Source organism: Colossoma macropomum, unplaced genomic scaffold, assembly GCF_904425465.1.
Source record: "Colossoma macropomum unplaced genomic scaffold, Colossoma_macropomum, whole genome shotgun sequence".
Lineage (NCBI taxonomy): Eukaryota > Metazoa > Chordata > Actinopteri > Characiformes > Serrasalmidae > Colossoma > Colossoma macropomum.
The window spans coordinates 30,840,437-30,854,624 of record NW_023494801.1 but is presented as its reverse complement, the minus strand read 5'-3'; the positions used below and the strand labels follow the sequence as shown (position 1 = coordinate 30,854,624).

Below are 14,188 nucleotides of genomic sequence, written 5' to 3'. Positions count from 1 at the left end.
AATGTCTCTGGTTCTGTCCACAAGTCACTCCAAGCGTCACAGATCTCAGGAAAAAGATGGATACTTGATGTATTTTCTGAATGAGAAGCCTAAGACTCATGTTCAAAATCAACGTGGATTAATTGTGGTTGTCTTATTGTCTGACAATTTAAAATGAATCTAAGATTGGCTTCCCATTCGCCAGCTTCTTAATCAGACTTCACCGATTTTGATGTGAAATGCTCTGCTCTAGAGAAACTTGCCAAGTCAGGATTACTGAGTGGTGGTGACAGGAGCCAAATGCCTAAAAAGGTTAAAAACTCCCTCACAGAAGTTATTAAATGAAATGTTTATGAATATGCTGCCTGATGCCTGAGACATTGTTTTACAATAGGTTTGTAATAAATTGACTTAAAACATTTTTTTATCCATTCATGGTGGAAAGGTATAAACAAAACACCATGCAGTATATGGACGATTTTTTTTGCAGATTTGCCATACTTTACTATCACAAATATTATATATATATAATATAATGAATATATCATACATATAAAAACTCAGAAGACACCTGTAGGTTCACTAGTGGTTTAAATAAAGTGTTAGACATTGTGACATCTGGCTCTTATCACCACCACTGTAAAGAAATCTTAGGCTGTAATTTTCTCTACAAATTAACCATTTCACATCAAACCAGTCAGAATGACTTTGTCTGTATCTTAACCTCTGAATTACGCAGAAATCAGAGGAATTCCTGCTTAAATGGTGCAGCAGTTAAATTCTGGCGCTTCATTGCAATTTTTGTTTATATATATTGACAGTAACTGTTCTATCTAAACGCTTTTACTAATAAAACGTGTTCATGCATTTTTTGTGGCTTAAAAAGATGAAACATCCAAAAACCAAATACAGACCTGAATACTCAAGTATCTGAATTATTCAGGCCTGTATAAACCTGATTCAGCACGCAGAGACAACAGATAACACATACTAATCCCACTGCAGGAATTTTCACACAACATTCCCAAAAGTCAAAGTCACATTTATTTCCAGAATCTTTAATTACATCAAAAAGCATCACAGAGTCACTTGTGTACTAAACCAAAACCCAATGTATGTGTAACTGAAAGTGGTTGATGTTGCATCATTAAACTCAGGCAGGCAGAACAGTGTTAACACTTTCAGAGCAACTCTGCACAAGCCTCTACATGAACACTGTGTGTCTTTAAATTTCAACCTTGTTCTGTCGTCAGTAGGCCGTTTCTTTGGGGTATGTGAGAATGAGGGAGTGTGTGAATGTGTGTATCAGAAGAACAGCCCCCTCATGCGGCGGCCGATGCCCTGTCTGTCGTACAACACGTTGAACTTGTTGATGAACTGGTTCATGCTGTTGCAGGTTTTGGTGATGGTGCCCAGATACGCCATCAGGCCCACGTCGTTACATTGCTGAAACACACAGTCAGTTTAGTTTGACTTAAGATTGAAGTGCCAGGCACAAACAGTGTCAAGTTTTGTCCAAAATAATAAACATGGGAGAATTCTTAACAGTAAAATGCATGCCATTTCCATTTTAGAGGGCTGCACTAATTAGTTGATAAGCTCAGCATTGCACATTATGAACAAGACATTGACAACGTTGGAAAAAAAAAGAGGCAGCCCTGTAATGTTCTTTAACATTCCTATGATTCATGTGGTCATTCCAACAGTTTGCAATGCACTACAGGAAGTTTAAGGGGATTAATTATTCCACTACAATAAATACAATCCTTACACACACACACACATTTCCGAAACCGCTTATCCTTCTGGCTCCCGGCAAAATACAATCACTAGAAGCTGACAAAAATCTGAATGACTTTTTAAGAAAATGATAATCAAAAACAGTGGTTAAAAAGGCACTAGCTCTGTTGCCATCTATGTATTTTCACAATTTAAAAATAAATACAAATAATAATAATAATAATAATAATAATAACAACAACTTTATCTATGGAGCACGTTTCCTACAGGTGGCAGCTTATAGTACTTTACAGACAGGTGATAAAGCTTAGCCATAATAGAAAAAGAGTTAGATTTCTTTTGTTACACATTAACTGCCCGCTTCATTAAGTACATATCCTTGTATTTACACTCTTTATCCATTTTATTAGCTCCACTTACCATATAGATGGACTTTGTAGTTCTAGAATTACAGACTGTAGTCCATCTCTTTCTCTGCATATTTTGTTAGCCTCCTTTACCCTGTTCTTCAGTGATCAGGACCCCACAGAACCACCACAGAGCAGGTATTACTTGTTATTATTTGTCATGTTAGTGTGTGTTGCACTGGTACAAGTGAATCAGACACAGCAGTATTACTGGAGTTTACTGGGGGTCCTGTCCAAAGAACAGGATGAAAGAGAGCTGAAAAACGTATGCACAGAAACAGATGGACTACGGTCTATAACTGCAGAACTACAAACATGGTAAGTGCAGCTGATAAAATGAACAATGAGTAAAGATATAAGGAAGCATACTTGATGAAATGGCCAGACGGTGTAGTTACTGTTAAGAAATAGCAATATAAGGAAAAATTAATAGTTTAGTATATAGATTAAAAAAAAAACAATAAAAAGATAAATACAAAAAGAGAGGTAGAATTTTAAAAGATGCATTTTCAAATAAGTGTCTACCAAGCTGACTGCCTAATAAAAGGTGGAATAAGTTCCACAGTTTAGAGGCAGAAGGTATTTGCAGAAAGTCAGTATCTGCAGATCACGTGTTGAAACATAAACAAACAGACATTCTGTGAGATAAACAGGTGCTCATAAAACTAGGTATAGAACTTTAAAATCTGTCCTAAAAGATACAGGCAGCCAGTGCAGTTCCTTAAAAATGGGGGTGATACAAGCTCTTTTTGCTGTTTTTGTAAGGATCTGTGCTGCTGCATTTTGTAGAGGATGTATTGTTTTCTTTAAGCGTGTTTTGATATTTTGAACAAAAATTCCTTAAAGAAAATGGCAAATAGCTAGCAAAATCTCCAAATCCGGAATAGCGGTTTGTACACTCCCTTGAGATATATAAATAAAAAAGAAATGAGCTACATTACGATGGGAACATATCTGCCAAATAACAGAATGAAGTGGGATCAGGTGATTCTGTTATGCTCAGCTGTATCCAGGAAACATGATAGGATGCAGGTACCAGTGGACTGATAACAAATTGAAAACATTAAAACACCTTTATCTTATCAAAGAAGGAAACATAATAGTGATTTTAGACAGTAAACAGATATAAGGTGGCTGCAGCTGATCTTGAGCCATTTTATTATGTTGGTGCATTGTCTTTGCACACTTATGATCTGATATACAGCCATGTTAAGTTGCTTAACATGACATCTTTCACTGTAAACTTGCTCCATATTTTGTGTTTTTACTAATTGTTGTGTTGTATTCTCTTGGACAGAGCTGATAGAAACCCAGACAAATTTGCATGAATTTTTGCAGGCTGAACATTTTTGCATGTTATTATTGAATCTAGAAAATTTAAAATAGAATCCTGGCAACTGTTTCATTTGATGAAGTTACAAACAGTGCCAGCAACCCAGTAACTTGGATCAATCTTCTACTTAAAGATCTACAGAAGAGTAACAAATTAAAGGAAAAAATAATAAACAGTCTTAGTAAGAAGCTGAGCCATCACACCACACACTGGTAGAACAGATTCAAAGCGTCCTCACATGGATTTGACAAGTTTCTAGAACTATACTGGCGGCAAAAAACACCATTTTTCCAAAAGACATTCTCTCAATTGGTGCTTTGAATGATGGTGTTGGAGAGTGCTAAGTACGATAATACTGAAAATTTCCCAAAGGTGTTCAATTGTGTTGAGATCTGGTGACTGTTAAGGCATTTGCATGTGATTTACATGTTTTTCATAGTCATCAATCAATTCATTGATCCCACCGTGCCCTCTGGACGGGGGCACTGTTATCATCTAAGGGACCACTTTAATCAGAACAGCAATGTTTTATGCCAGAATAAAGGTGATCAGTCAGAACTAACTTTGTATTTATTTGCAGCGACTCTTTAAAAGAGACAGGTGGACCAAACCATGCCATCAAAAATATCCACCACAGCATAACACAGCTACCAAACCCCCTCACTGTAGGGGTACACAACACATGCACTCATCCTCTTGTGGAGAAATGTGGTGAAGGATGATTCATCTGACCAATTTCACTTTTTTGCACATCTCTGTAGACCTGTGTTTATGGTTTTTATTCCACTCAGCTCCCAAATGTGTATCTGTATCTTGGACCCTCTTGGACTCCTGGCCATAGGCACTAACGGGACTCGAACTTGTGACCTTCTGACAACGGGGCCAATGCTTAGACTGCTGGACCGGTCCTTAAATTAACTTTTGGTTTTAACCCAGAACTGTTATGTGCATTGTCCAAAAACATATGTGTCTGTGTGTGTGTGTGCAGGAGGGTTATAGGGAGCATTTTGGAAAATGTGTCTGTGTTTAACTCACGTCGTAGAAGTCAGTTTGGAACTTGAGCGTGCTCAGTACAGGCAGGCGGTGACACAGAGCATTCGCTTCCCTCAGGATCTCGTGATTAAATGGAACCTCACCTGCACATACACAGGCATGAAATGCAGAGCATGACACACAAACATCAAAATGAAACTTACACTGTGCTGTGTTTCTCTCTCCATCATCAGGTGAGTCTCACTCAACTCACCTGCCTCCACGGCCTTCACATACTCTAGAATCAGCTTCACACGACTGTGCAGCATCTTTATAGCACTGTGCTGAGCAATCAGGTGCTCTGCCACTAAAAAAAAGAGAGAGAGAGATATCATGTCAATGTTATGTCTCCTTAATTCACAAGAAGTCGCTCAGCTCAAGTATATTAACTGGGTTATACTGGAGTGGTGTTTGTGATCCAGAACTGATCATTCAGCATCAGTACCTGACCTCACCAATGCTTTCGTGCATGAATGCAGTCAAATCCCCAAAGCAATATTCCAACATCTAGTGTAAAGCCTTCTCTGAAGAGAAGAGGCTGTTACTGCAGCAAAGAGGGACAAACTCACTACTAATACCCTTGATTTCAAAATAAATGCTGGAAGAGCAGGTGTCTATAGACTTTTGGACATAACAATGTATGTGATTTAATTCTCCTCCAACACCTGACATTAGTGCCATATAGTATTTACTTGTTCAGGCTCCTTTCTGCCATTCTTCTTACTACGTGTTAGAAAACAGATGAGGATGAAGTGTGAAGAAATAACTACACCACTACTGTGATGACTTGGTGATGGTATAGACTAGAGGTGCGGGAAAAAATCGATTCTTAGATGCATTGGGATGCGGACGTGAATGATTCTGAATCGATTCACAAATGTCAAAAATCGATTTTCTAAATATTTAATTTATAACGTAATGTTGACGGAACGCAAAAGGCGGAACTTGAAAGTGGGTAAGTGCAGCGCCCGGACAGTCTGTGACGGCACACAACAAAAACACAACTGGATGAGCGAGAAATCCGACCGGCACCCTCTGCATTAAAAACCAGGTTAGGTCAGGAGTCACAACACAAATGTTCAGAAGAGACATTTTGTCCTTTCAACAAAAATCAAACCAGCTTGGGAGCCACAACATTTATGTCCAGTATGTCTCAGTATGTGATAATGTCCTAGTATAGGCTAAAAATATAAACAAAAACACAGACTTATTTTGCTCTGCTTCAAGCTTTAGCTATAGCTGCTTTTCCTCCCATTTCCGCCAGAAAACTTTTCCTCAAAACTAGAGCAGTTTCTTGTAAAATGTCTCTCAACATTTGGCTGTCTTACGAGGCTGAAGTCGCTTCTCATTCTCCACCTTCTTGTTCGAATTTTCCCGTTCCACCTTAAATTCTGACTGAGGCGCCGAATGTAAATGCGGCACCAATTAAGGTGGAACGAGAAAATTCGGAAGAGAAGCGACTTCATCTTTGCGACTTTTTACTGTTTGACAGTCTCTCGTTGCAGATTTAACGTACCAGGAAACCAACTGCGCTGCTTATAAAGGTGAATAACGCATCGTTGCTAGGTGACCTGCAGTCTGCACACCAATTCTCAGTCGTTGCGAAACAGGGCTTTCACGCAATGTTGCACACGACCTGTCTCGAAGATATTTTACTGACACAGCGACCCCCCACCCGCCACCCCTTTCTCTGCAACGAGACCAAAACCAAAGTTATAAAGTCACTAAAAACAGGTAGGACAGCTGTAACGCGCTGCGTGGTCATCCATTACCACTGGATCTTATTTCACCGTAACTGCGCATTTTATTGCAGATGAGTGGCAGCAGCGTCTCATGTGCTCCAAAGGCAGTTAATGAGAGCCTTCTAGTTCACTTGCCACATCACTTCCATTTGATTTATTAAGAAAAGATATTGGAAGTAAATTCATTATGGATCATTACAAATACTTCGCTTTAAAACTACCAAGTATTCACACAGTGAGAAAATAGAAATGATGTATAGAGATGCATCGATAATCGTTTTATAATCGCATCGCAGCCCTCTGAATCGTAATCGAATCGAATCGTGAGGTGCCTAGGGATTCCCACCCCTAGTATGGACATTAGCTTTCAAACATCAGAATTGACATTTTCTACATCTTACTCACTGACTTCAACAAATACTTGAATTCTCACATTTACTAACTCAAAATTTACCCACTGATTAAAGTCAAAGTTCAGGGGGAAAAAAAAATCTTTCCTTCGTCCCTGAATTGTCTTAAACTTTTTTGCCTCACCCCTAATGGAGTTCAATAGCCAAGACATGTTTGGTGTGCAAAATTTGCTTCTTAAGTTCTATTATACTTATATATAGTGTATATATTGTAATTCTAATAGCCTCGTCCATGACTTGCAAGTCCACCATTTGTCCTCACATTAAAGCTCCTCCACATTCACTCATATCCAGGCTGCAAAAGTACTTTAATTTTGTATTAATATTGGCTTGTTTCACAGTGCACTGAACTACAGTCCCCAGCATGCACTGCAATGTAATATGCGCTCTGACTCTCCTATCTCAACAACAATCTATGGGACAGCGGTTACACATCAATTCTACACAATTCTACTAAGTTCACCAAACAGCTAGCTGCAGTTCAGCCACTATATACACTTGACGTTAGCTCAGCCGCTCATTTTACTGTTGAAGTTTTTTTTCGGTGTATAACAAAATGTTAATTAAAATGAAATAAAGATGTTCTCTGGCCCACGGATTTGTTTTTTTGTTCATTATGGCCCTATTAGTGAGTTTGACACCCCTGATTTAGACGGTCTGGGGCTAAACTTTATGTCTAACCATAATGCCTTTGTCAGAACTGCATAAAAGCCTATACTTGTTGTCGGCAGAGGACTCTTTCTGCTCTGTAGCATCCGAGTTGGACGGTTTCATCAATCCATGAACTGTGATCCAACAATATACAGTGGGGTTTTTCCATTACAAATTGTATTATCAGTATAACAGTTCTATAAAGTAGAATCTTTGTAATTTGAACATGAATTTCAGAATTCTGTCTCCCTTTTGCTTTAAGTGTGCACTCTAGCTGGAATGGATTCCACAAGTTTGTGAAAAAGCCTCTATAGAGTAGAGAGTCATCTGAACATGTACTTCAGTGGAAGAAATAAAACTTGAATAAATAAGTAAGTAAATAAATAAATGACCTTTTTGTACAAAGGTCAATGTCACAAATTTGCTTATGTTTAAGTAGTGGCCTAGAAATAGTGCAGAGTCACTGATATTTTTTCTTTAAACTTTTACATGTCATAAGTTTTCTTTGTTTAAATTTTTCAAAATTCTGAAACTTTTGGTCTCAGACTTTTGGAGCTCACTATGTACAATTTAGAATAACAGCATCAACATAAAATGAAAGTGACATTAACCATAACATAGCATTGATATTTCTTGTAGGCGTAAAGCCCTGCTAGCAGCTTCATTTCAATCTCAAGTCTGAAGTCAGCTTGCCATCTGCCAACCTACAAATGCAAAACTTTACTATGCAAAGAAGAAATCATATATAAACAGGATCCAGAAACGCCACCACATCCTCTGGGCCTGAGCTCATTTAAGATTGTCATTTAAGAACTGAGGTGAAGTGGAACAAGTGGCCTGCGGTCTGGCAAATCAAAATTTGGAAATCATGGACACCGTGTCCTCCGGGCTAAAGAGGAGAGGGGCCATCAGGCTTGTTATCAGCACACACAATTCAAAAGCCAGCATCCATAATGGTATGAGGGTGTATAAGTGCACATGGCATGGGTGAAGGCACCATTAACGCTGAACGATACATACAGGTTTTGGTCCCAACTTTTTTGGACACAGGGTTGTATATTGAAGCCACAAGTTAACTGATTGAGGCTATGAGCTCAGTTTCTCATGGTCATGAGTTATTATACAGAAGCCGTAAATTAAAAGATTGAGGCCACAAGCTATATGAGGGGCTCCGTATTTATGTGTGTATTACCTGTAGAGTTTTCTCCTGTGCCTGTGGCAGTCATGCGTGCCACGTGATCGACTCCGATCCGTTCTGCCTCCTCTGTCGCCAGTGTGTACGTCAGCTCCGCAAACAACATGGTCGCCTAGGAACAACATGACGGAGCCAGGTCAGCAGCAGTTATTACAAATATCAACAGCAAAACCATCATCATCATCCTTACCTCTCCATTAATGATGTCAATCACAGACTCGTACACACTCACAGGTAGCTAAGTGAAAGAGACCGAGAGAAAGAGAGAGAGAGAGAGAGAGAGAGAGAGAGAGAGAGAGAGAGAGAGAGAGAGAGAGAGAGGGGGTTACTGTAAAATCAGACTGTCTGCACACTGTGAGTCATTTGTGGACACCTAGCATGTGCAAGGTTGGTGCACTAACTTACATCTGTGTGTTTGGTCATGGGGTTCAGCTTCAGAAAGAGCGGACTCTCGATGATTTCACACACCTATAGTGATAATAATAATAATAATAATAATAATAATAATAATTTTTTATCTACAATCATAAGCAAAAGTTTGAGCACACCCTGTCAAACTACATGTTTTTTTTAAATGACAATATATCCTCACTGTTATTGTTTTTATTCTGTTGCTGTTTATTTTCTGAATTTAACACACGTGAAAAAGTTATGGCTCATTTAATGCTTTATGCCCCCCACAACAACAATATTACTAATAGTAATAATAATAATAATAGTAATGAGCAAAACAACAATCACCATTTTAAAAAAGAACAGCATTTAAGAAATCCAAATTAAAATATAAAATACAGAAAAAGACTAAAAAGCTAGGTTTTAACCTATCATACTCCCCACCTGCTTATGAATGTGAATATCTGACTGATCAGGAGGGCCACCAGTCGTGTACCAGCCCAGAAACTCCATATCTTTAAAAACTTGCTTGACTGCAGAATGAACACAAATACAGACATGGTCACACGCACACACACACACACACACTACATCACAAGTGTTTTTGTTTGTGTATTACTGGCTCAATGTCTTTGGTCCTAAACAAAAAAGGTTATTACCCTACACAACTGTGTAAGTGGACAAGTCGAATACATTTTTAAATTGCGAAACTGTTCAGATGTGAGAATAACATACAGCAAGTCTTGAGTGTATGGGGTCTGAGTCAAGTCTTGAGTCTCTGGCATGCGATTCCAGGTCAAAAGTGAATGTTCACATGTTTCTGTGAGAGTGAGTCCCTGCCATGTGAGTCCAAGTTGAATCTCGAGTTTCTGGCATGCAAGTCCATGTCAAGTCTCAAGTTTCTGGGGTGCAAGTCAGAGTCAACAGTAAACGTCAATACTGTAAGAACGAGTTGAGTCTTGAGTATCTGGAGTTGCAGTTGAGACTCTGGGGGGGGCGAGTCTGAGTCAAGTTTCACAAGTTTTTCAAGTTCACAAATTGATCTGTATGAGGTTGAGTCAAGTCTCTACGGTCTGAGTTTTTAGGTATGAGTCTGCGTTGAGCCTCGAGTCTCTTGGATGCGAGTCCGACTTGAGTCCCTGGCATGCGATTCCGAGTTGAGTCTGGAGTCTTTGGGGCACGGGTCCGATTTGATTCTCAAGTCTCTGCTTCGCGAGTCAAAAGTATACCCCTACTAAAAACCTGTTAGGTTGGATGCAGCTTCAAACAACAAGCCTTTCATTATAGAGAGCTGAACTGAAATGAAACATATATCAGTCAACATGTGACTTGAGTCTGTGTAGTGATGCACGACTCTGGGTTTTCGGGACTCTTCGACTCTACTTAATTTTAACCAAGACTGCACCAGAGATGATGATAAAGGGATTTAGCAGAAATTAGACAATTCTAAATGTAGTTTACCTAATTTTTTGAGTAGCTGCAGATAGTAACATGAAGAAAATTCATAGATTACCAAGTAATATCAAGTAGATTGACAAACTTACTGATGTTTCAACACATCTAACCATCAGCCTATTTCACATAATGAGTGGTGAGGTGTGATGTACTGAGAAAGTTACTGTAGTCACATTTCTTAAAACATTTACAAATTATTATTTTTAAATGAGCCTGAAGTTGGCTTCGTATTTGCCAGCTTCTTATTCAACTTTTCCCTTCCACCTTAAATGACACACCGCTTACCTTAATGGTACACCAGCGCTGGAATGTAACCAATCCAATAAAGGTGGAATGGAAAATTTAAATATGAAACTGGCAAATAAGACTTCAGCTTCATCCTCTTTTCCACAACGTTCTGTGAAAAATATTGGTTAACATTTACTATAGAATACTGTTCATAAGCGTGCATGACACCTATGTAATCCTGTCATGACAACTGTGATAACCCTACATAAATGTTTACAAATGCTTACTCCAATAGGCATCATCTGTCATAAAGGCTAATTTTCATCAAATTTTGGCAAATGTCACTTTTATGGTGTATGACTTCATTGGTCACTTTTATGGTGTATGAATCTACTGCAATAAGCATTTATAAACATTTATGTAGAGTTATGTCAGTTAATATGACACAGATATGTACGTATCATGTAGCCTTATTGTTGTAGTTTAGCAATATTGTTTGTTTTTGGTTTCCTTTTTTGTTCCTTGTACTGTTTCTTATCTTTTTTTTATTGTAAACCTTACCATAAAGAAAATGTACAGTTGGGTAAAGATTGGTGCAGGACCTATTGAAAACATTTTTGTGACCACAGTTTGTGCTTACAGCAACTAGTAAGCAGTGCGGGCCTGGTAATGAAACAAAATCATGCAACTCAAACTCTGTCCCGTATTGCACGAGCCTCTGTCAAAATGCCCTTCAAGTCAATTACAGTGAAAAACAAGGAGTCAACTTGGAGTCAGAAAGCTGACTCCAAGCATTTCGACTCTCAGAGTCGCAGTCCAAGAGACACAGACAGATGAGTCGAAGAATCGATTTCTTCTGGAATCGACTCCCCAATCACTAAGTCTGAGTCGCTTACTTGCGGCCTCATCTCTGGTGTGTGTGTGATACTTACACTGCTCCTCCTTGGTGTAGTAATACTCTTTATCAATGTGGATGCGGTCATCCACAGTGTGTGACAACAGCTCAAATGAATTCATCACCTCGATGTTTCTTCCCTCCTGCTTCCCTATCAGAGCTCCAATCACTGCAACACCGTCACAAATTAACATTTAGACATGTCAATATTACACAGTTTAATTGCACTTTAGTGCTCAGTTTACCTGGTCTCTCTCTCACCTTGCATGGCACGGCCCTCCTGAGAGCGAAGCCGGATCCAGTGGTCCGAAATATTCAGGATGACAAGAGGATGGAGTGCCACAGACACACTCCCTGTTACTCCAGATGCCATCACACTAGGACTTGCTAAACAGACAGACAGACACACACACACACACATTTATGCCCAACCTAAATGTCCAGTTATCAACAACAGAGGATCCAGCACTAAAGAAATATGACACAGACTGACACTTAGCAGAACAGGATGAAAAGCTTTTGAGAGCAACCTGGACAGCAAAGAAAACAAACAAATGAATTCTTGACTATATCAAGCCTCGGTTCTCACTTGAAGCCCAGATAACCAAACTGAAGTTTATTTTGGAAATGTTCTGAGAAGAACCAATTTATTGGAAAAGACCACTATGCTGAAAGAGTTGAAGGTAAAACAGAAAGAAGACGACCAGAAGACAGGATATTCTGGAGAAACTTTATCCATATAGTCGCCAAGAGTCAGAAACAACTTGACAGCACAATAATAATAACAACAACAATAATAATAATAATAATAATAATAATAATAATTGTAATAATAATAATAATAATAATAATCTGGTCTTCTTGCAGACATGCAAACTTAATGTGTGCATTACTACATTATTACGATGAAGGGTTGCCCATTCATCTGGGCTGACAGGGGGACAATGCAGACTTTTTATGAACTTTCAGAACTCCACATGACATAAACTAAATGGAAGGATTTCCAAAAAGTAATAAATAAAAAAATTGAGACAAACAAACAAAAATGTCTTCCGAACAAAGTTATACATAATTCACATGTAAATGTGCAAATTTCAGTGTCTGTATTAATCATGTAAGCAAGTCAGGCTGAAGTGCCTTCTCATAAGCTCATTTTATACGCTTACAGCCACGTGCCCTCGCAGATTGAATGTGGCGATGTTTAGCACTTCAGTAGATGTTACAAAAAAGGCAATGTCAAGTTTAAATATATTTTACACAGGGTTGAACAATATACCAGTTTATTAATTGAATGATACAACTGACATATTTTTCATCAATACATGAGAAAGTACATAATTATGTAAAACGAATGAAAGATCCATCTTTTAGTTTTAGGCTGTTTTATGCTCAATGATATCAGGATCATATTGGTATCTTCAGATATTATTATAAAAAAATAATCAGCAGCAAAGAGATGTGTAGATTTGACCGACATTTCAAACTACATTTGTATGCTTATAGAAATACATGTCATATTTTCTTTTATAAAGCAAGTAGTCCCAATTTCTACATTTTATAAATGTTTATGTTTTTGCGTAAGCATCAGAAGGGTACATAAACAATATAGGATATCTGCATCGGCCCACTCTTCCCATAATGATGCATCCCTAGTAAGTGATACTAATTTTCAATCTACCTTCCAGTTTACTTACAATCATACCACATTATGACATTAAAGTTGTTTTGGTAGGCAGTTGAAAAGTTGGAGAAACACAACCGATTCACGTTAGTAGTTAATGATTCATTTCTAATCCAGTTTAAACCATTAACTATATGCTTTAACTGTTGACAACATTCACTGTAGCCGCTGTCAAGCCCGTCCTCATTCGTATGAGCCAATCAACGCGGAGATTTCGATAATGGGGCGGGATGATAGAAGAAACCATGCAATCATAAACAAGCTCAAGTATGGGCGAGCCAATCAGCAACGACTACACCGTTTCCCTACGAGGGCAGCAACTCAGGACCACAAGATCCGGACATTTAGCCTGAATATATCACGTCGCCGTGTGTTAAGGTACATACAGATAATCTAGTATAAGCTTGTGAACATTTCTGCAGTACGCAGACACAACAATTTCAGCATTTACACCTGTAAATAGTGAAAATTTCCCACCTGCTCCGTCCACCTCCATCACTCCGCCGCTGCTGGTCGCCATCTTCTCCGGCTGAGTGAGGCGCATGCGCAGTGCTGCTCATTTACTGAGTGCGATTCTTCCCTGCGGCCGTTGGAGTCGCTCTAACGATTCAATAATACACACAAGCATTATATTCTGGGCTTTAAAGCATTTAAAGAGCCCATAACCTACATTTTCATGTATTTTTTTTCCACGAGGTCCACGAACAGTTTTATTAAAATGGGCTGATTTTGCAGCTTAGTTTCCTTGTGTGGACTGTATGGATTTAATAGTGAAATGGAGATTCCCAGTCCATGCTGTCCGTTTATGGAAAGTAAGCTGCAGAAATCCATTTTGATTTTTTTTGATGCCACCTATTTAGCCTACAGCAATTAAGCCACGCCCAGGAGTGCTTCAGTCTGGACATCTTACTGAATGTGACACAATCTTGGACATCCAATCAGAGGCTATTTACATATACCAGTTTTAAAAACAGTAACAAAAACAGCCTGTTTAATTCGAAGGAAGAAAGAGACACCATGTAAAAATGAATTATGTCATATGTGGAC

At 38.7% G+C, this 14,188-nt stretch overlaps 1 protein-coding gene across 1 annotated transcript; it reads right to left on the bottom strand.

Moving 5' to 3' along the window:
- Positions 1–1,000: 1,000 nt before the first annotated feature.
- On the bottom strand, positions 1,001–13,750 carry cops6 (COP9 signalosome subunit 6). Its single transcript, XM_036590257.1, has 10 exons — positions 13,619–13,750; positions 11,722–11,847; positions 11,498–11,629; positions 9,327–9,415; positions 8,895–8,957; positions 8,680–8,727; positions 8,487–8,601; positions 4,706–4,798; positions 4,495–4,595; positions 1,001–1,425 (listed from the first exon to the last, which is right to left on the bottom strand). Exons 1-10 carry the CDS (start codon positions 13,683–13,685, stop codon positions 1,285–1,287), a joined length of 975 nt encoding a protein of 324 aa, XP_036446150.1. The 5' UTR covers positions 13,686–13,750; the 3' UTR covers positions 1,001–1,284.
- Between the last annotated feature and the right edge of the window lie 438 nt (positions 13,751–14,188).